This window comes from Astatotilapia calliptera, chromosome 7 (genome assembly GCF_900246225.1).
Source record: "Astatotilapia calliptera chromosome 7, fAstCal1.2, whole genome shotgun sequence".
In the NCBI taxonomy this organism is placed as follows: Eukaryota; Metazoa; Chordata; class Actinopteri; order Cichliformes; family Cichlidae; genus Astatotilapia; species Astatotilapia calliptera.
Window position 1 is genome coordinate 11,965,766 of NC_039308.1, and position 23,653 is coordinate 11,989,418.

Here is a 23,653-nt window from a genome sequence, read left to right on the forward strand (position 1 = left end):
ACCAATTTAAAGAACACAAAGTGACTATCTGGAGAAACCACAGCCAGGCCTCAAACCACTGCCTATGCAACAGAGACACAAATTTTGTTATTTAAAAAAATAATAATAATAATAGCAGGTCATCTTGTAGATGCTGAGCAATCATTGAGCATGAGCTTAAAGGAAATGGTAACTATGACAACATATATGTCCTTCATTGGAGGAAAATATCCAGAACATTTTATAAAAATAAATAAATAATGAATTCTAATTCTGAGAAGATATCGAGAAACACTGAATGATTTTCTTAAGCTCTTCTGGGCCTGTTCCCAGAAAGACTTAATTTTCTGAATAATTATTTTCAAGGAAAAACAATCTGCAGATAGTAGCAGTGTTGAGTGACCTGGACCTGAAGGCAAGGAGAACTTAGCCTTCGGGGTTTTAAAATATATTTTATATTTCAGTTTAGTTAGGGTTAGAAAATGACAACAGCTCAGGTTAAAAAAACAACAACAACTTTTTAACATAATTAATCACGTCTTACAGAACCTGTCTGATAGAAAGAATTTAAGGCAAACTTCTCCCATGTGCTGCCTGGAGTGGTGTAGCTCCTCTGTGACCAAATACTCATCTCCTCTTTCACCCCGAAAGAACCCATTAATATTCCAAATTAATGCAAATAACCTTAAATGATGAATAATTGCCCCCATATCAAAATTCAATTACTGTTAAACACTGACGAACTGCTGATTGAAAACTATGAATAATTTCTTTGACAGAGTAAGTCTCACACAAATGTGTCTCTCTTGTTAAGAAGGACGGAGTGGTAAAATGTGATAACGAAGGTGAGATTTCATAATAAAAGCACAGTGTAGGTCTTTCTTTTTAAAATACATTATCTTCAGCTGCTGCAAAAATGAAATGCGTTTGTTCCATTTCATTTGTTCATGCGTATGAGAAATGCCTGGAAAATATGTGAAGTGTGTGGAAGCTGATTTATACAGAAAGCAGTCTGAAATTACAACTTAAAGGATGTTCATAGAATCAGTGGCATTAATAAGTGTTGACATGATCTTGATTAGAAATGTAAGCTCTTTGTATACTCACTATATAAGGTATACTTGTTCAGCTCCTTGTTAATGCAAATATTAATGACTCAATCATATGAAAGCAACACATTCAGGTATGCAACCATGGTCAAGTTCTAATCAAACAGCAGAATGAGGAAGAATGGTGATTTAAGTGACTCTGAACACAGCATGGCTGATCCACTGGCACAATCTGCAGCAAATGAGTGATGTTATCATGTCAACATGGACCAACATCAGATGGCCACCTCTAAAAATAAAAAGCGTATTAGAGTAAAGAGTATTAGCAAGATGTGCCAAATAAAGTGTCAGTAATATTCAAGTGCTGTGGATACAAATTAGATGTTATTGCTATGAAATTAAATGAAAAATGCTATAAGGTGTTATAGGTGCATAAAGGCTAAAGTCGGTCGTTTTAACACCTCTGAAATATATCAAAGGGAAATCACAAGAATTCTTTTGCACATGTGAGTGTAACCTTTACCAATATAGTACTTCCACTATTAAGGTTTAGACTAAAAACCATTTACAGTATAATACAAAATACAATAAATGTTTTTTATATACTGAATAGGATTTTTGTTAGTGATTTAACAGAAATAAAATGATTTAAGCATATACCACTGAACTAAACTCAATAGTAAAAAATCTTGTGACAAAATAATACCACAAATGCTAAATACAGTCATATTACCAATACCTGTTAGTTTAATGTTTCAACACAGCTAAAAACTGAGTGCAAAAGATTAATTATAAATTTTTAGTATAAAAAGAAAAGTTAAACACTGTATTTAGAGTGTGTTATGCAAAATTCTCATGTTGCAATGAGGTAGAATCAGCTGTTTACACAATGCATAAAACCTGGCTTATTGCAGCTGTTAGTGTTTTTATGTCCTTCTGTCTAACAAAAAACTACTAAATAAATAAATCCAATATATGTAAATCTAGATTTCAGCAAATTAATTTAGCTCCATGATTATAAATATTGTATAATTTTGTATTGACGATATAAAGATAAAGATGTCCTTTTCAGATAAATTGTTTTACAAGAGGACATATTTCTGTGATTTTTAAGCTAACATTTACAGAATATTAAGATTGTGATTTATGTTCCTTTAAATATGATAGTCTAATTGTTTTAAAAGGTTTAATATAACGAGTTACCCAGTATCCTCCTGTTCTCTCCATTAGCATGGATGACACATTAGATAAACAAGGCTGTACTTGAGGACAGAGTGGCTGCTTCATGCCTCTGCACACCTCGCTGGACTGATTTCCTTTCACATACTTTTTGGCACAGTGATCATAAAAAACACAAGTTTCAGCTTTTACACTTCCCAACCATTAAATTCATCCAGTTTGCTGCAAACTGGCTGTTCTTTAGCTGCATGGTAAAATGTAGGGCGTTTTGCATGAACTTAAAAGTCAGTATCACTAAATGAATGTATTTCTCTTTTCCCCACATTTCCAACTCACTCCCCCTCTGGACTGAAATCTGACAACATGGTGGTATTATTCATCTCTCTGTGAGCTGCACTTTCATGGAAACACCCGATGTAAGTGTTCACTCTGTGGGTGTATGTCATGTTTTTGCATCAACAAGAAGAATGTCCTCTGGGGGACATTACTCACCAAGCAGAGTGGCTACAAGGCCAAAGGGTCAATCCACCACACACATGATGCAACAGCGCCATCTCCAGGCATGGCATCTGCAGAACATCACTATCAGTCCATTCGTGGAATTTAGCAACGGGTATAATAAACGTCTCCTTGCCAGTGTACTGTTTGTTCTCACCATGCATCTCAAAACGATTGTTTGACTGTTCATAACCAGGACAGCTCGGCAGTTGGTACTGTGGACTAAGTAAGAAGTAAGAAGGTTCTGGTTTGACTCCAGGAGCCAGCTGGGGCCTTCCTGTGTAGAGTTTGCATGTTCACCCTCTTCCCTGCATGCTTTCTCGAGCTTCCTCTTACAGTCCAAAGACGTGCACATAGGTGTTAATGGGACTGTGAATGGCTGTCTCCCTATGTCGGGGATAAGTTCACCTGGAGTTGGGTAAGTGGAAAAAGTAGATGGATGTTCATGTCCACTTGGTAGAGCCAAAGCAATATTTTTTTAGAGTGAATATGTAGACTGGTTAGTATCTGTATATATTTGTGAGTGGTTACATGATACAGATCATACTTTATTGGTCACTCCATCTTTGAAGTATTTCAAATTAGTGTATTAGTGTTACATGATATTATAATAAAAGTCTGTTTTTATTGCAGCCTTTTAATCAATAAATGTATAGTACAGATATAGATTCTGAATTTTGACAGTGTGTATAAAAGTGACACTTATCTTCAGATGTTTTACAGTAACCATCATACAACAATACATCAATGTGTTGCTTTTTTCTAATTAAAAAAATAGTAATTAATCTTTGTTATAAAAGGTGGTGGCCACGGCTTTTGCAGTTTGAAGCCAGAAATGAGGAGACACTTAAACAGAGAGAAGACATTTAAACAGGTGAATTTAGACATTATTGATTATGTGACACTAAGCGGACTTTACTAGGACACAACTAGAAAACACTCAACACTAAACTCAAAACACCAGAGTCTTCGGCTTTTCCCAAGGGAACTCCTTCCTGCCAAAATGACCGTAGCAGGCAGTGGCCTGGTAAATTGGCTTCTTCAGTCCCAGCTCTCTGTAAAAGCGAAGTGCTACACTGTTAATAAAAGAATCTCTTATCTTTATCAGATGCAACTAGGACAAACTGCACATACTTCACAATCACTCCAGGCCTCAGATCAAAGTTCTTCTGTACGATCTGCAGCAGCTCGTCTTCGTCTCTGTTAGATGTGCCGTAGTGAAACACTGAGATGGAGAGTGGATGGCTCACACCAATAGCATAGGAGATCTTAAGAGCATGGCAGAGTGGACACCAATTATCACACGTTAGACACAAAAACAGTGATGCGAATAAAGAGTGAAATACTTTCTTTACACGTTGATCCCCTTAATGCCATTCGATTGTCACCTGAACGAGAGCTCGCCTGCACAGTCCAGCCTTGACAAGTGACTTGGCTACCCAACGTGCTGCATAAGCTCCAGACCGATCTACTTTGGAATAGTCCTTTCCAGAGAAAGCCCCTCCTCCGTGCCCACCCCATCCTCCGTAGGTATCCACTATGATTTTACGTCCTGTGAGTCCCGCATCTCCCTGTTGATGTATAAAAAATGTCAAAGGCATATCATTCATGCCCTCACATCGGATGAAAATCACAATTTACTACAGGCTTTAGTCATTCCTAACCTGTGGACCCCCAAAAAGGAATTTCCCACTCGGCAGCAGATGGTAGATGGTGTTATCATCCAGGTACTTGGCAGGAATGACAGCCTTCACCACCTTCTCCATTAGGTTGCATCTGATCTCCTCCAGGGTGATGTCAGGACTGTGCTGTACTGAGATCACCACAGTGTGGACACGCAGGGGCTCCATGGCTCCCATGTTGTCTCGATACTCCACGGTGACCTACAGAAGAGAAACCAAAAAGCAGAGAGGGTATAGTTTCATCCATAATATTAAAGGAAAAACACAAAAAAGATGAAGTGTGCAAGATTTTCCTTGTGAAAAAGCTTACCTGTGATTTGGAGTCTGGCTGTATCCAAGGACAGTCTCCATTCCGCGACAGCTCCTTCATCCTGTAGTTTAGTTTATGAGCCAGAAGCAGGGTCAACGGCATGCACTCCTCAGTCTCATCCGTGGCATAGCCAAACATCAAGCCCTTAAGGGTGAAAGGCCAGTTACATAACAGTTTGTATTTAAATCTTTAATTGCAAATATTTACAAATTATGTCTCTGAAAAATATGAAGTGTTTTGCAAATAAGTTGTTGCTTGGTTTGCCACTTGAATATCTCAACAAATAAGCTTACACAGTCATTCCAAGTAAATGAAACCCTGTAGTGAAGGTAATGCCTTGACCCCCTTTTCCCATATTTTTTATTTAGTGCTAAAAATCAAGTTTTTCAAACAGTCCTTCGGTGAATACACCATTTAAAAATTCTAAAGGGAGGCGAGGGAGTAGCGCCAATCATCAGTTTATTCACGATTTCTGAAAAACTGGAAATTCCTTGTGGTTACATGATATACACACACACACACACATTAATCTTTTATGAATATTATAGCAAAAAAATGTAAATAATAATTTACTTGGGAAGAAATAGTTCTACTTCATTAAAGAGATCAGAGACAGTAAGAGTTACACAAAAATATGTATGAAAGTTGTGACGTCGTTTCTTATGGGTAGTTTTCAGTATTTGAATGTCAAAAGAGTTACAATCAGAATTATGACTTTTTTTTTAATATTTTCATCTTTAAATTACAAAATTGTTGATTTATGAATTTCCTATGCCTTTGCTGCTGAACCAAAAACATAAAAAAAAGGATTAATGTGTTTATTATTGGCCTCCTAATCCTAGCCCCAACTCCAAAATACTTATTCAAACATGGTGGCTGAAAATCAAATACTGAACCTGGTCCCCTGCACCGATATCCTCCTGATCCCTGCCTTCGAACACACAGTCTGAGATCTCCGCACACTGCGGCTCCAGAGCCACTAGTACATTGCAGGTCTTGTAGTCAAAGCCTGCACATCACAGTTGAAAAAATATCAGCAACACTCTTTGACTCTGACTTTCTGTAAAACCACGTAATCAAAAGAATACCAATTTCATCCATAGTTTACCTTTTGAGGAGTCATCATAGCCAATCTTCTTAACGGTGTTTCGCACGACTGTCTGGAGGTCTACCGTGGCTTTGGATGTTACTTCTCCAACTAGTAAAATCATGCCAGTCTTTGCCACACATTCTGTAAAAATTGAAACGAATACTGTGAGCGAGTCTCAGGAAGAGAGGAAGAAGATGGTTTGTTATCTGAAACTGCATTTATTTCGTCATCCAAGAGGAACCCAGAAGAAAAATGCTGACCTGAACTTTGATCTAAAAGGCAAACACTGTTTAATTATTAGTTACCAAATTAGCCTACCTTTGCAGCTACATTCAAAACTAATTGAACTTTATTCACTCTAAAGATCTGTTAGTACTATTAGTTCTGACACACCACGATCCATGCTCCATACTCCACCAACAACTCTCATCGTTCACATAACAATAGCAGATGATTTGGAATTTCTGTGTTGAATTCCTGACGGAAATCTTACTAAGTAGTGAAAACGTTATCACGGCAATCTAATAAAACTGGAAACTTACCACAGGCCACTTTAGAGTCAGGGTCTTGACTTAGGTACGCATCGAGCACAGCATCACTAATCTGATCACACATTTTATCTGTGAACACAAAATCAGTATGTAAAAAATTCTAATTGGGCAACAATAAAGTAAAGTGAAATAAAATAAATACATTCTGCAGATTTGTATTCAATTTGAATCCTGATATGTTGTAGAAGGATAATAATATATAAAATATGATAACAATGTTTATTTTTACTTTTTTTTTTTTTTTTTTTTTTTTTATTTCGCCTGTCCCATTTGGTTCTTTAGCCATCAGAATTGTTGTCTGAAGACCAACAAGGATACCCAATGGATTTACTTTGCCAAATGGATCATCGTGCCATTGCCGTATTGGTCCATTTGGTCGATCTTTGTTTTTATTATTTATTATATTTTATTTTCAGATGTTACAGACGGGACAGACATGAGTGAGAGATAGGAAAGGGAGAAAGAAAGAGGAAGGAAAGGAAAAACAGAAGGGGAGAGGGACAGTGAGAAAGGGGGGGAGAAAAAAAATAAAAATCTCCTGGATCACCTGTTGAGAGAAGAATAGAAAACAAGCAAAAAAAGACAAAAAAACCCCCAAAACAAAGCAACATACTAAACACAACACCATCGCATTAATCTAGCTAAGTGTAAACAGCAGTAAATACTAAATATTCAATGTTGTTGTGCAGCACGCAGGACAGATGTGCTTCGAAGTAGCAGCCAAGAAAGGTGTAATTTGGGTCTACGAGCAGTGAACACCCGTGTGCATACAATGTTTATTTTTACTAAGCGATGTATTAAAGAAGTGTGGGTCAAAATTCCTCCACAATGATGAAAAATTAAGTCATAGATTATTTCAAGTCACTACTAATAAAGGCGATTCTACAAGCTACTTAGTTTGCATCATAATTGTATACTTAATCATACCAAGAAAACCACTTAACATATTTTCTAAAATGCTGAACTTTTCCAATAAATATTTTTCTCCTCCCACCTTTTGAGATTATCATGCTTTCTTTTCAAAGATGTTTAAAGTATGTTTAGTATTGAAGCTTCAATCTTGTTTAAATATTAAAACTACTTTAAATAAATTTTTATGTCACATTTTTGGCAATTTGCATATTTAATTTCAATTTTGGTTTAAATTATATTTCACGCTCTAGTGTTAGTTATAAAAAACATCTTAATTATTTAAGGTTCTCATTTTATTTATATTTAAAAAAAATTGAATTTAGGATATAACATTTAATTATTCTGCCGCAAAAATAAATTTTTGAATATTTTAACATTCATATTCTCATTTAACGGAAATAACTGAAGTGTTAATTGACCATCATTATTTGCCCCCAATATCAGTTTTGAGTAAAATGATCTTCCATACACTTGTGTAGTTTGCTAACATCACGGCTGTGGTGAGTTACAAGGACAGACAATGTATGTGTGCATGTCCAGACATGTCCAAGTGTCTCTGATACATCCATGTGTGAATGTCTAGCTGGACATTGTTCGTTACACTGTGAGACATGAGTACAGCACTAGCCTACCGGAGTGTCCTTCTCCAACAGACTCCGACGTGAACAGGAAAGTCTTCCCGCTGCGGGTTCCGCTACCTTGGTTCATCTTCTGCTCGTCGACAGTCGCTGCAGAAAAGTTGAATTCAGCGGGTCAAAATGAAGCAAAGGGCAATCGTACCGATGTAGGTTTGCTTTATAAAGTGAAAGCTGCCTGTGATGTTCGCCGGCGCCGATTATATAAAGCAATGATTAACTCTGAAGGTTGAAGATAACTGTGATTTAGAAACTCCAGAAAGCAACTGATGAAACCTTTCATCAGTAGTCGTGCAGGAAAACACGATACATCAGCACACCGTAGAAGTAATTTCCGTTTCAGGATCTGCAAACAGCTGTAATGGCTGAAGAAGGAATGTTTGCAAGCTCGGGCAGCCTCAAGATGGCACTGTTGGGATGCATTTTCTTTTTTATATTGAACTTGTCACTCCCACTCCATGTACAGTGGGGCAAAAAAGTATTTAGTCAGCCACCGATTGTGCAAGTTCCCCCACCTAAAATGATGACAGAGGTCAGTAATTTGCACCAGAGGTACACTTCAACTGTGAGAGACAGAATGTGAAAAAAAAAAATCCATGAATCCACATGGTAGGATTTGTAAAGAATTTATTCGTAAATCAGGGTGGAAAATAAGTATTTGGTCAATAACAAAAATACAACTCAATACTTTGTAACATAACCTTTGTTGGCAATAACAGAGGTCAAACGTTTACTATAGGTCTTTACCAGGTTTGCACACACAGTAGCTGGTATTTTGGCCCATTCCTCCATGCAGATCTTCTGGAGAGCAGTCATGTTTTTGGGCTGTCGCCGAGCAACACGGACTTTCAACTCCCGCCACAGATTTTCTATGGGGTTGAGGTCTGGAGACTGGCTAGGCCACTCCAGGACTTTCAAATGCTTCTTACGGAGCCACTCCTTTGTTGCCCGGGCGGTGTGTTTTGGATCATTGTCATGTTGGAAGACCCAGCCTCATTTCATTTTCAAAGTTCTCACTGATGGAAGGAGGTTTTGGCTCAAAATCTCACGATACATGGCCCCATTTATTCTGTCCTTAACACGGATCAGTCGTCCTGTCCCCTTGGCAGAAAAACAGCCCCATAGCATGATGTTTCCACCCCCATGCTTCACAGTAGGTATGGTGTTCTTGGGATGCAACTCAGTATTCTTCGTCCTCCAAACACGACGAGTTGAGTTTATACCAAAAAGTTCTACTTTGGTTTCATCTGACCACATGACATTCTCCCAATCCTCTGCTGTATCATCCATGTGCTCTCTGGCAAACTTCAGACGGGCCTGGACATGCACTGGCTTCAGCAGCGGAACACGTCTGGCACTGCGGGATTTGATTCCCTGCCGTTGTAGTGTGTTACTGATGGTGACCTTTGTTACTTTGGTCCCAGCTCTCTGCAGGTCATTCACCAGGTCCCCCCGTGTGGTTCTGGGATCTTTGCTCACCGTTCTCATGATCATTTTGACCCCACGGGATGAGATCTTGCGTGGAGCCCCAGATCGAGGGAGATTATCAGTGGTCTTGTATGTCTTCCATTTTCTGATGATTGCTCCCACAGTTGATTTTTTCACACCAAGCTGCTTGCCTATTGTAGATTCACTCTTCCCAGTCTGGTGCAGGTCTACAATACTTTTCCTGGTGTCCTTCCAAAGCTCTTTGGTCTTGGCCATGGCGGAGTTTGGAGTCTGACTGTTTGAGGCTGTGGACAGGTGTCTTTTATACAGATGATGGGTTCAAACAGGTGCCATTCATACAGGTAACGAGTGGGGGACAGAAAAGCGTCTTACAGAAGACGTTACAGGTCTGTGAGAGCCAGAGATTTTCCATGTTTGAGGTGACCAAATACTTATTTGCCACCCTAATTTACGAATAAAGTCTTTACAAATCCTACCATGTGAATTCATGGATTTTCTTTTCACATTCTGTCTCTCACAGTTGAAGTGTACCTCTGGTGCAAATTACTGACCTCTGTCATCATTTTAGGTGGGGGAACTTGCACAATTGGTGGCTGACTAAATACTTTTTTGCCCCACTGTATCTCACAGCTTTGGGCTAACAAATGAAGACTTTTCTAGAAAACACATTCCCAGCTTCTAAAATTATATGGAATATATTTAGACTGAGCCACTTAACAGGGCAGGGGCAGATCTACAGGTGCCCACCAGCTGAACCCACCCCCCACTTACAGTTTTATGTCCTTAAAAGTTACTTTAAAAAACTAACTGTTTTAACTTACCTACCTAAAAAATCGGGTTTGTTTTCTTAGAAGAGATTATATTAGAATAAATCGTTTTAAAGTGTTTTTGTGGATATTTTGTTGACTCCACTTGCATAAAGGGGATTTTTACTACTTCACTGAAGAGACATGTGCGACACTGCCTAGACCTCTTTGCCCCCAATGTAAAGTTTTCTAGAGCCACGTTTTCTAGATTAATTGTTCATCATGTAATAATAAAACTACAGACAAAACACTGGTTCTATAAAAGCATGCGCTCCAAAGAGAAATACACAGAGGCAATTTACTCAAATCTCTTACTGTGTGTAACTCAACTAATTATGAATACTTGCTTGCATTGTGATTGTAGCTGGATAAGCCTATTAAGACCATGGATACAACTTTTTTTAATGCTTCATATTAAAGAAAAGAAACATAATGTTTAGTGATGCAAAGACTTGTAATATTAGTTTCTTCTGTGATTTAGCTGTTCAGTATTCACTTTTTTAGCTTCTCCATCTGTCCACCAGATGCCATCAGACTTTGCTCCTCACCCAGTCACCTGATTCACTTATCTGCACTAACCCATGATCTGTAGCCACACCCATTCACACACCTGCTTCCCTTTACCCCTCAGTTTGCAGTCCTACCCATTACTTCATCTGGCAAGTAACCAACCTGTATCTGTCCTCTCCCTTTCAGCCTAAGGCTACCTTTTTTGTACCAGTGACTTCAAGCAAGCCAGCATTGATGCACACTTAAAGATTTGTCTTTATTATTTCCACTTCAGTAATCCACAGCTACTGTTAGTATTTGGCAAGCATTCTCCCTCTCAATGATCAGTTCCCACAACTCACACCCAGATCCTCTTTATTAGAGAAGTACATCCTGAGCTCAGTAAATAGAATTAATGGTTGAATGGCTTCAGTATTTATGTGTTACTAATGCTTTATTTTTCTTTGACTGCTACACAATCTTCAGTTATTCCTTGTCCTTTCAGCAGAAAAATGACACACAAATGAACACACATGCACACAAACACTACTGTGTTGCACTGTGGGGGAAGAAAGCTGAAACAGCAAAAAAGAAAAAAAACTGTAAATGAAGCACAATTTGGTGTGAAAACAAGACATACAAAACCTACACACATAACATATCCAGGCCCCGCAGGCTAACCCACTGTGTTAATCTAACGGTTATATTGTTAAAATAATATTCAACTTGTATCCCATATTGCAGCTTTATTTCTGAATCACCGAAGACGATTTAAAAAGGCAAAGGCCATGCAAAAATGACCAGAAATAGATATGATACATTGATGAGACAGCTTACAGACACTGGTAAATAGTGCGTCTTGTGACCTGTTTTATATAACATATTTTCAAAAGTTTTCTAGTAATTACATAAAAAGGGGCTAACCTGCACTAAACCGACGCTTGAATATGTTAGAATGAAGCATAATTTCACAACAGAACTTTGAAACTGTCATGTGTGGGCTGCTACACTGGTGAAATAACAAACTGCACAACACAGGATGAGGAAATGAAGTGGAGCAGCCGAGTGAATACACCCCTTTATTGCCTTGCAAATATCCCTCTGCCGCAAACACAGAGTACTTTGCCCAGACATATCAGCTCAACACTGGCCTGCATTTACCACTCTGACAGCTGATGGTATGTAAACCACACAGAACTAAAACCAGTAGACACTTATTTACCAGCTTAACTTCAATCTTCTTTGTCTGTAATAACTAAACAGGGTGGCTGTTTTTGCTCTTATGTAGTGATCATATAGCGGCCTAGTTCCTCAAAAGCAGGAAATGAAAGTACTGCATGTTCATGTTCGACTAAATTTAGTTCTCTCTGGTGATGGCGACTTGTTCTGGTAAAACAGTGAGACTTTGATTGCGGCAACTGTTAGTTAATAAGTAACTGTGAAGAGGTGCAACCTTCAGGAAACGTTTGTCCAGCTTTTGCTGTATGACCCGAAACACAGATCTCTATGTTTGTTTATTAAATTAGTTGGACTGAACTCGTCTGAAGATTTCCTTTTTTTGTTCGAAGCTGGATTTTGCTGTTTTGACCAGGAAACAGTGTTGCTATGGTAAGTCGATGTTATTTTTAGACTATAACTTCATTTTTGCCTAATATACTGCTCTTCTATTGATGACTGAGGGTGACTTGATGTCAATCTTGACATTATTGAACAATCCCGTATCAAAATTTTGAAAGTAAAATTTACTTTGTGACAATGGTGCTCATCTGGCAGTGACACAGGCCTTGGTAAACTTACTGACACTTGACAGCACTTTTTCCTGTTAGCACAGTTGCAGGAAGTAAGGTTTGGTTCTTAGAAATAACTTATACAGGGACTGTAGCACCGCCATTTGCCCGGCAGACCTGTAGTGGCATACACATGGTAGTAAATGTTTGGATAAGGGACCAACAGCACTAAAAGTGAATCAATTTCCACCATTTTTCACAGGCTGACCAACATTCTCAGCCAACTCCCGCTGTTCCGGCCTCTAAGCTTGACCAAGTGCAAGGTCAGGTAAATGAGGTTAAAGTTATTCTGACAGACAACATCAACAAAGTGCTGGAGAGAGGCGACAGATTAGATGATCTGATTGGCAAGACGGATGACCTGCAGGCGTCTGTAAGTATCCGATCGTGGGCCTTTTAGGAAGAAGCTTGAATCCATTTTATCTTTTATCATATATGAAGATATTATGTTTAGCTGTGCTACAAAGCATATTTATGCTTTTTGTTCATAAAGTAAAGCTTTCAGATACTTTGAGTGATTTCATGATTTCTGGGGATAGTATGGTATGTTTGTAACTAGACGGGTTGAGATTTAAAAAGAAAATCCTGCTCCTGATACATATAGTCATAATAAAATGCCTTATTTGACACTAAAGCAGTTTCCTAACCTTTACAGTTTGTCTGATTAGGGAAACGTCCCTAGCAGTTTCCAGTTCCCCTATAAACCTTTGTTTTCTTTTGCTTTCATTTACAGACCAAATTTGTAAAATAACCCACACACCTGTTTCAGCTATTCAACTACATTTCTTTTTTACCGCTCACCCACTTTTAAATGTTTTATTGTTACTTTTAGCTAGGATGTTTAAACAGTTATACACTACTGCGGTCACCCCTTTAGTTTAGTATCTATTTCATCTCAATTATTTATATATGTATGGTAACTTGTTCTCACTAGATACTTAATATTTCAGTATTTCATGCACATTTACATCTTTGCAATACATGTAACCATCCTTGGGAAACAAAAACTCAGTTTGTTCTTCTAGTATTTTAGGGTCCCTGTTTTAATTATCCATTCATCATTCTTCATCACTTTGTAATCACTCAATCAGAAACCTTCGTGTTCATCTCTAAAGCTTGCAAATGGTTGATGCTTTATAGGGCTTCTGGAGATTGCTTGTCTTTAAACGACGCATGTGCTTCCTCAAATATCAGGGTTTAATTTGGCAGTTTTTTTTCTTTTCAGGCTGACTCATTCCAGAGAACATCCACAAGGGTGGCCAGAAAATACTGGTGGAAAAATGTTAAAATGATGATCCTAATCGGTGTGATTGTGCTGATCATCATCATCCTCATCATCCTTGCTGCCACAAAAGTTATATAAATTCCACGTTTACCTACTCAAGGCTGAAAGCTACAAACATGGCGCTTACCGGCATTTGAATTACTCTTGCAAGTGATCACTTCAGCTTAAGCAAAGACATGTAAATTTAAAGGGCTAATGATTGTTGATTATGTTATTTTGTGACAACATAATGTGAAAAAGAAATTGAGAGCAGCAGAGATTGAAGTGATATGAAGTTAGCTGAAATACTTTAACACTCCAACAGTCTTACGTGTGTGACATAAAACCACTCTATTAATGGAACAGAAATTCAAATGTGTTTATTTTTATTTGTCGCATTTCTTCATGTCCAATACACTGTATATATATTGTATGTTTATGACTGTCAAACTCTGTAATAACATATTTAATATATGATTGATGAATATGATAAAGATAATGAATTGTAATAACACATTTTGTATCTTTGCTACCACATTACTGAATATGTGAGTGATTTGTTCCAACCAATGTTACATTTCAGTCATGGAATATATGAAGCAGTTCACAAGTTAGCATTTGGACATAAGTACAAAAAACGAAGGGATGAGGAAAGCAAACTGATCAAACATTGCAGCAATCCAAATAAATGCATAACAATGAAATACTCAGTAGGTATAGGAGAAAATGTACTGTAGGTCTCGGTGTTCTTCAATTACTGTCTTACAACTAGCTAAGTAATCTTTGCTGGATGCCATCATCTCTCTGGCCAACGCTCCAACAGCGCACGGTAGACTTTCATCACTCTGAAACCTATGAAAAACAAACAACAATAAATCAGCTATAGACAAACAAAGAGGGTAAGATTGCAAAACAATAGGAATCCCCTGTGTTTATAATGTCCAATGTAATAAAAAAAAACTATAAGAAAAAAACCAAACTGATTATTTTAACATATTACATAAAAAGTTAGAAAGTTAAGCTAGAGATCTTGAAGTGCATTAAATTGAAGAAGTCAAAGCCAAAATACTAAATGGAAGAAATGTTCAGATTGGTCAAAAATACACATTAAAGAAAGCATTACATGCAAATTTTCTGGAGATGTAGTGACACTTTGATTCTTCTCATTTTACCAAAAGTTATAAGAGGAAAATTTGTTACAGGAAAATTAACAAAAGGAGGAGCCTTTTCCATCGCTGTGAGTAACACAAAACAGAACAATACATGTACACAAATTAAAGCACTTTATCCCCCAGCACAGTAGAGTCCAAATACGAACCAGGTTTTAGCTCATGGACTACTGGCTACAAGAGCTAAATAAAGAAACAAGCATTTTAATTAAGATTAGGGATGCATATATTAACATTAGGAACTGGAAAGTCCAGAGAAAGCTGTATGTATCCTTTAAAAAACAAAGTTATTTTTTCAGATTTATAATTATTACTTGTGGGGGAGTAAGGGCCTGTAAAAAATGACAATTACATATGTATATTTTACGTTTTACATTACAAACAATTGCAAAGAAATTAAAAAATTGAAAGAAAGATGACAAAGCTGGACGTGTCCCATATTGTTTAGTTTAGAAATGCTGATACAGGATGTTGGAAGACCATACCAAATGGCAGCATTCGAGAGCGTATGCTTCTCATACCCGGTCCGCATTGAGCGGGCCCTGAGAGTATCTGGGAGTCAGCTCATGGCCTGCAAGGAAGCTCCGCTGGCAGGTACAAACAAGGTATGTCAGAGTTAGGAGACAACATACTTCCTTCTGTTTCCTTGCACATCCTTAACTTTGGCATCCATTTACTGTAGTAGCAGTACATTACCTGTTAACTTTACAGTTTAAAAAAAAAAGAGAAGATGCAAAAGAGGCAGCAGAAGCCGGCTGTTAAAATAATCGCCACAAGAGCGTAGCCTCTATGTTACCACTACTGTAAAGCACTTCAGGGTGCTGAGAAAAAGAAATTTATGGAGGAAATTATGCATAATGTTACCAAACATCAAAGTAAATATAAAACTACTTTAAGTTTAAAAGCAAAAAAGTATATATGTACTATTACATACCTATTTCAAGAGGAGGGTTTCCCCTATTAATACGGCTTGTAACTGTTCGTGTGACCACCACGTCGTGGCGACTTGCCATAACCACCAGATTGATCTGCACATGTGAACAAAGTGGAAATTTCACACGTTTGTATTGTTTCAAAAGTAGAAAAAAAACTGGCCGTAAAACTATACTCACTGTTGTAGTCACCATAGCCATAATAGTTGTTGTAACCAGAGTAATCATAGCCACCATATCCTCCATAGCCTTGATTACCGTAACCATAGTTGCCATAATTTCCATAGCCTTGATTCCAGTAGTTGCCATAACCCTGGTTCCAATTTTGATTTGGGCCTGAAACAAAAAACAGACACCAAGTTGACATAAACTGACCTGTGTTTCAAACTAAAAATGAAACTGTCAAACCTCATCTTCTATTATTAAATCAGACTGTTAGATTGAGAGCAGACTTAACTGCTAATTTTGTGATTTACATCCCAGAAATGTAAAACAGTTAAGAATTTTGTATGTGTGTGTTTTTAGTTTGTTTGTTTTTTAATTACTGTTTTACCATCACATTTACATAACAAGCCTAGCAGAGGAGAAAGCTTTGTTATCTTTAAGAACAGAAAACACTTTTTTGCACAGTTTGTACAAGTAAGCTTTATAAATATCTTTACCTGCAAGAAGTTATGCAAAACAGTCTACACTCACCACCTCTTCCCCGAGACCTAGATGAATATCCTCCTCTGCCACCCCAATACTGCTGCTGTTGGTACTGCTCCTTAGACATCGCCACTTTTATTTCACACTATAAGAAATTACCAGATTAAGTCAAATTAAGGTCCCATAATTCACCACAAATTCACACAAGTCTTCCATGTTCGTACACATTTTATATGTATATATCTATATCTATATATATCTATATATATATCTATCTATATATCTATATATATCTATATATATATATATATATATATATATATATATATATATATATATATCTATCTATATATATCTCTTGCAGGTATGTATACACACACACACATTTCAATTTCAGTGTCTGTAGCTTTAAATTAAATTAGGATTGGTTGTGCATCCGCCCCTTTAAAGAAGGGTCTGTGAGTGACAGTTAGAAGCAGCCAATAGGAGCAGCCCAGCTCATTTACACTATACTGCTGTCAAACAGACCAGAATGAGACACACTGTAGCTTCCAACTTTCTCCCTGCACACCACTCTTACTTTAAAATACAGCCAAATTGTCTGCACGATCTTTGTTTTTTCACATATATAAATGCAAAGTTTGTCCAACAAAGTGCTGCAGTTACAAAAATCTAAATTTCATTGGTGGGGAGCAGCCTCTTGGTAAACAGCTCTCCGTTAGTAATGGACCACATTAAAGTCAATGTTTCAAAGTAGTTCTCTTGTCTTACAACAGAATCCAAAAAATATACCCATGAGTGCACAGTTATTGTAAATTTGAATGAGTACAGAGATTAGAAAAGAAGCAAACAGATGTAAATGCTAACAGAAAGCCAGATGAGTTTAAGTGCACTGAAGCATATAAAGTAACACCCACACAGTACTTTTTAAAAGGTTACTAATCTGTCTGTAATAATTCCACAAAGTCACTATCCTCAGCATTTCTTTTCCCCCAGAGCTTTGACACGCTTTGACTGTGTATACAGTCAAAGCTAACAATTATGTTAGCCACATTATCTACATTTGAAAAGAACAGGGCTGCTTTAGTTGCTGTCACGTCGCTGCTGTGTGGCTCTGGTGTTTAACACCTTAGTTTGATTCATAATTATCATGTTAAAACACCAAAGTCACATAAACGAACCTTTTGATCCAGCAGTAAAGCAACAGGTTGATCAGCTATAAAATTTATAAGTGGAGTCTGGCTGCTTTGATAAGACAATGAGAGTGGCCTCAGTTCAGGTAAACTAACGGGGTTTTTTAAAATTAATGTATTAATGTTTCATTTATTTATTTGTAATAGAGACAGAACGGTAGGGAGAGACTGAGTGAGAGAAGACATACAGCTTTTCAACATATGCATCGCAGACTTTTTTCTACATATAAAAAGGGGGGAAATTCTGAAAAATAAAAACACATAATATAGGACCTAAAAGAAAAGGACTGTACCTTGCTTAATCCAATATTGTGGTACTTTTTTTCCATAATCTTCTTTACTGGCTCCTCCTCCTTGAATGTGATGAAACAGAAGCCTCTCCTTTTGTTTGTTTTGTTCTCCATGGGAAGCTCAACGGACTCCACCTGTTCACATTAAGACATAATTTAATGGGCAAATAGGAGCCCTGCAGAGCCACACAGAACAAGTGGGGAAAAAGATCAAACAAAATCTAATTTTCACAAGTCACTCACCTCTCCGAAGGCACCAAAATACTCTCTGACTTTCTCTTCAGGAGTGTCAGGAGAGAGACCACCAACAAAGATCTTCTTTACTGGCTCCTTGCTCTTCATGGCCTTGGCTTTTTTGGGGTCAATCACCTTCCCATTAAGTTTATGTTCTTTCTGTGAGGCAACCTGTAAAGCAATATAGACCATTGACAAAAATGTACATACGTGAATATTTCATCTTTCATTTTGATTTAGCGGAACGGATGTTTGATTGTTTGGGCATCATTGAGCTCAAACTTTATAGGTTGTATTCATAAACCGCGCAGTAGTATAGTTACATTCATTCTAATTTAAATCCAAATTGCCAAAAAAGGCCAAATATTAAAAATTTCTGCTAATCATTAAATAAAACTGAAAAAAAAAAGCCACCCACACAGACATGAAACTGCACAATCACAGCAAGTTCATGTCTGTTAGAAAAGCAAATTTACTGGTAATTAAAAAAAAAACCACACACATCCCCTTATGTGAACAGGATAATACCTTATCAACACTTTCAGGTTCTTTGAAGAGCACAAACCCAAAACCCCTTGACCGTCCAGTCATGGGGTCCAGCTTTAACGTGCAGTCTACCACTTCCCCAAACTTTGAAAAGTAATCTTTCAGGTCCTTCTTAGTCGTGTCCCAGCTGAGGCCTCCAACAAACATCTTCCTGTTGACAAATCACACAAAAATAAGCAGGTGGTGTCTATGTGTTGAGACTGCTTTATAAGATCTCTACAGTGGGGCAAAAAAGTATTTAGTCAGCCACCGATTGTGCAAGTTCCCCCACTTAAAATGATGACAGAGGTCAGTAATTTGCACCAGAGGTACACTTCAACTGTGAGAGACAGAATGTGAAAAAAAAAATCCATGAATCCACATGGTAGGATTTGTAAAGAATTTATTCGTAAATCAGGGTGGAAAATAAGTATTTGGTCAATAACAAAAATACAACTCAATACTTTGTAACATAACCTTTGTTGGCAATAACAGAGGTCAAACGTTTACTATAGGTCTTTACCAGGTTTGCACACACAGTAGCTGGTATTTTGGCCCATTCCTCCATGCAGATCTTCTCGAGAGCAGTGATGTTTTGGTGCTGTCGCCAAGCAACACAGACTTTCAACTCCCGCCACAGATTTTCTATGGGGTTGAGGTCTGGAGACTGGCTAGGCCACTCCAGGACTTTCAAATGCTTCTTACGGAGCCACTCCTTTGTTGCCCGGGCGGTGTGTTTTGGATCATTGTCATGTTGGAAGACCCAGCCTCATTTCATCTTCAAAGTTCTCACTGATGGAAGGAGGTTTTGGCTCAAAATCTCACGATACATGGCCCCATTCATTCTGTCCTTAACACGGATCAGTCGTCCTGTCCCCTTGGCAGAAAAACAGCCCCATAGCATGATGTTTCCACCCCCATGCTTCACAGTAGGTATGGTGTTCTTGGGATGCAACTCAGTATTCTTCTTCCTCCAAACACGACGAGTTGAGTTTATACCAAAAAGTTCTACTTTGGTTTCATCTGACCACATGACATTCTCCCAATCCTCTGCTGTATCATCCATGTGCTCTCTGGCAAACTTCAGACGGGCCTGGACATGCACTGGCTTCAGCAGCGGAACACGTCTGGCACTGCGGGATTTGATTCCCTGCCGTTGTAGTGTGTTACTGATGGTGACCTTTGTTACTTTGGTCCCAGCTCTCTGCAGGTCATTCACCAGGTCCCCCCGTGTGGTTCTGGGATCTTTGCTCACCGTTCTCATGATCATTTTGACCCCACGGGATGAGATCTTGCGTGGAGCCCCAGATCGAGGGAGATTATCAGTGGTCTTGTATGTCTTCCATTTTCTGATGATTGCTCCCACAGTTGATTTTTTCACACCAAGCTGCTTGCCTATTGTAGATTCACTCTTCCCAGTCTGGTGCAGGTCTACAATACTTTTCCTGGTGTCCTTCCAAAGCTCTTTGGTCTTGGCCATGGCGGAGTTTGGAGTCTGACTGTTTGAGGCTGTGGACAGGTGTCTTTTATACAGATGATGAGTTCAAACAGGTGCCATTCATACAGGTAACAAGTGGGGGACAGAAAAGCTTCTTACAAAAGACGTTACAGGTCTGTGAGAGCCAGAGATTTTCCTTGTTTGAGGTGACCAAATACTTATTTTCCACCCTAATTTACGAATAAATTCTTTACAAATCCTACCATGTGAATTCATGGATTTTTTTTCACATTCTGTCTCTCACAGTTGAAGTGTACCTCTGGTGCAAATTACTGACCTCTGTCATCATTTTAAGTGGGGGAACTTGCACAATCGGTGGCTGACTAAGTACTTTTTTGCCCCACTGTATGCAAGCTTCTTTAAACAGCTGGGCTGCTCAAAGGTCCCCTCATTTGCTACAAGTAATCTATGTAACTTGCTTAGTAAGTAATTTATCATCAATTTACATCCAGACAATACAATATCAAACACAGCAGATTCCCCATTCATTAGGTGACTAATGAGGACCTGATTTAATCTTTTATGTGCAATCAAAATGTGAACACATACAAGGGTTTTTCTTAGCTCAAAATGGGCCTTCACATATAAACATGTTTTGTCCATATTAAAATAGGGCAAAGAATCTGTTCCCTTTCTTAACAGAAGCCTGTTAACATCTTTCTGTTGTTTATGACCATTTGATAAAGAGAAATGTATTTATTCTTGAGTAAATTCAACTATAATCATGAAACGTGGGGTAATTGTTTTGTTATTTTAAAGTGATGGTGATTTTTAAATGGTGTAAGTCCAAAACCCCTTTCTATATCAGAATCAATCACTTTATTGCAAGGAAAACCATGCATATAAATCCACCAGTGAAGTACTGTAGACCTGCAACCAACCAGTGCAGTGTTATTATCAAGAAAGATGGTTTTGTTTACAACTGCAGTGATAAAATGTTAAGATATTCCCTAAATTGAACCTGTTCTAATTCTTTTTAATTAAGGGATTCAGTGACCAGGTTGATATAAAAGGACTGTGACTCACAGCTGATGGCGATATATATATTTTGTAAGTCTTGTGACTTTATTTTGGGTTTTATTTCCCACCTTTCCTAAAAAGGGAAACAAAAATCCTGCACTGTAATGTATGCTCTTCATACAATTTTGGAACCATTAGCTCCACTTTTGATTGATATTGCCAACACTTAAACATTTGCTAATTATTAGCCAATATCAATGATTGGTAATCTAATGCAATCTTCTTCTTTTTAGTGCTCCCATTGGACGTCGCTAAAACGGATAATTTGCCTATACTTCACCCTATTCTTTGCATCATTTTCTGTCACACCACAGGACAATAACAAACCAATACTCTGTATATGCATCCATACTTTGTGAAGGTTCTCAGTCATCCAGGTCATCGTAGTCAAAGGAGCTTGCAAAGAAAAGCGTCTGGACTTCTTTAAGTTACTTGAAGACGTTTCACCTCTCATCCGAGAAGCTTCTTCAGTTCTAAGGTCAAATGGTGGAGAGTCCCAGATATAAACCTAGTGGGAGTAACCCCCCACAGAGGGACAAAAGGACCCCCTGATGATCCTCTAATCGCCTGAGCCAAGGTGTGAAACTGGGTGTGGGTCCCAATCAGCCAGAGTTTCGGGTGAGTTCATTGTGAAACCTGGCCCCACCTTATGCGAGGTCTGGGCATTCCTCGCTGCACTGTACAGCGGTTGTTGTTGCGTCTGTCTGAACATTGTCATCCCCTATGTAGCCGGTGTATCAGAAAAACTCAGGAGAGTTTTCTCCAAGCATGACATCCCGGTGCATTTCAGACCCAGCAAAACGCTCAGACAGAAACTGGTTCACCCGAAAGACAAAACGCCAAAACACAAACTTAACAATGTGGTGTATGCTGTACAGTGCAGCGAGGAATGCCCAGACCTCTACATTGGAGAGACCAAACAGCCACTTCACAAGCGCATGGCACAACACAGAAGAGCCACCTCCACAGGACAAGACTCAGCAGTCCATCTGCATCTTAAGGATAAAGGACATTCTTTCGAGGATGCCAATGTTCACATTTTGGACAGAGAGGACAGATGGTTTGAAAGAGGAGTGAAAGAAGCCATCTATGTCCACTGTGAGCGACCATCTTTGAACAGAGGCGGGGGTTTACGACACCAACTCTCTGCCATCTATAATCCAGTTTTGAGATCCCTTCCCAGACGCCTTAACGCCCACTCACATCCTGGGCCATCTGATCTCAGGAATTCGCATAAGGTGGGGCCAGGTTTCACAATGAACACACCCGAAACTCTGGCTGATTGGGACCCACACCCAGTTTCACACCTTGGCTCAGGCGATTAGAGGATCATCAGGGGGTCCTTTTGTCCCTCTGTGGGGGGTTACTCCCACTAGGTTTATATCTGGGACTCTCCACCATTTGACCTTAGAACTGAAGAAGCTTCACGGATGAGAGGTGAAACGTCTTCAAGCAACTTAAAGAAGTCAAGAAGCTTTTCTTTGCAAGCTCCTTTGACATCCATACTTTGATTTTCTGAACAACAGGCAAAGCTGTTTTTCTAAACAGAAAACTGAAAATAATAACAAACATTCAAAAGTAAATGATATTTGAAAATATCACTTACTTTAGTCTAACATTTCCTTTTAAAACCCAAACTTTTAAAATAGCAAACCGGTAACACTCAAACACCTCGGAAATCGTTCTAGTGTAATGTTTAGTTTATGAATGCTTGTTAAAATAATCACCCCTCCTAATGAATAAAGTAGTACCCAACAATAACAATGCCAGGTCCTGCAAAAATCCGGTCCTGCAGCTACAGCATCTTTTCGATTATCAACAGTGAACCTGAGTCTATCCACCCTTCACCATCACCATACCCTTCATCCTCCTCGTTTTTACTGGCGTCGATCCTTGATCCTTCGGCCTCGCCCCCCATAAGGCCACAGTCCCCCGCTGCTGACATCGGGTCGTCACTGTTCGCCTCTCCATCCTCCTCCATTCTCATCATGTTCGGGTCGTCGCTTAATTCATAATCATCCGACATGTTTCGGGTTTTTCTGGAACAAGACTTAAACTAAAGCTTCACCCCTAAAGGGCTCTGAACTCAAAGCTACGTCAGATATCTCTGCTGGAGCTAAGCTAACTGTCTGGCTTCTGTCAGCTAACTGATGACAGGCTAGTCGCTGGCTAATATTTTGATATCATATGCTGTTAAATAAAATGTCCGTCGCTAGTTAGAACAAGCTAACTGGTTGGGTTACGTGAATCCAATGTGGGGTTAGTATGAATTTGGAGAAAACAACGCTCGGTATGAAAAAAAATTAGGTTGAAGTTACGATAATATTGAGAGGTGACTTATGAGCGTCGCTTTGTTTTCGTCGCCGTCATCTTCTTCTTCGTCGGTTAAAAACGGCTGTCAAACCGACGTGAAAGCTAGACCGCGCCCCCTTCTTTATGTAACAAATAGTACATTTTGGGCTGA

General features: G+C 38.6%; 2 protein-coding genes across 5 annotated transcripts; both read right to left on the reverse strand.

Moving 5' to 3' along the window:
* Nucleotides 1–3,308: 3,308 nt before the first annotated feature.
* On the reverse strand, nucleotides 3,309–8,273 carry mat2al (methionine adenosyltransferase II, alpha-like). Its single transcript, XM_026173105.1, has 9 exons — nucleotides 7,883–8,273; nucleotides 6,330–6,407; nucleotides 5,806–5,928; nucleotides 5,594–5,706; nucleotides 4,698–4,841; nucleotides 4,370–4,588; nucleotides 4,094–4,276; nucleotides 3,840–3,973; nucleotides 3,309–3,760 (listed from the first exon to the last, which is right to left on the reverse strand). The coding sequence occupies exons 1-9, from the start codon at nucleotides 7,956–7,958 to the stop codon at nucleotides 3,658–3,660; spliced, it is 1,173 nt and encodes a 390-aa protein (XP_026028890.1). The 5' UTR covers nucleotides 7,959–8,273; the 3' UTR covers nucleotides 3,309–3,657.
* A 5,508-nt stretch (nucleotides 8,274–13,781) lies between these two features.
* On the reverse strand, nucleotides 13,782–23,603 carry hnrnpd (heterogeneous nuclear ribonucleoprotein D). 4 transcript variants are annotated; one of them, XR_003272789.1, is made up of 8 exons: nucleotides 23,049–23,603; nucleotides 18,675–18,843; nucleotides 18,156–18,317; nucleotides 17,916–18,047; nucleotides 16,478–16,574; nucleotides 15,962–16,117; nucleotides 15,335–15,877; nucleotides 13,782–14,532 (listed from the first exon to the last, which is right to left on the reverse strand). XR_003272789.1 is itself a non-coding variant. In XM_026173108.1 (8 exons), the coding sequence occupies exons 1-7, from the start codon at nucleotides 23,213–23,215 to the stop codon at nucleotides 15,810–15,812; spliced, it is 951 nt and encodes a 316-aa protein (XP_026028893.1). In that variant the 5' UTR covers nucleotides 23,216–23,603; the 3' UTR covers nucleotides 13,782–14,532; nucleotides 15,784–15,809. The 4 variants fall into 4 exon arrangements, 3 of the variants coding, with proteins under 3 accessions (XP_026028893.1, XP_026028892.1, XP_026028891.1); XM_026173108.1 differs by having other exon boundaries at nucleotides 15,784–15,877; XM_026173107.1 differs by having other exon boundaries at nucleotides 13,782–15,436; nucleotides 15,784–15,877.
* Between the last annotated feature and the right edge of the window lie 50 nt (nucleotides 23,604–23,653).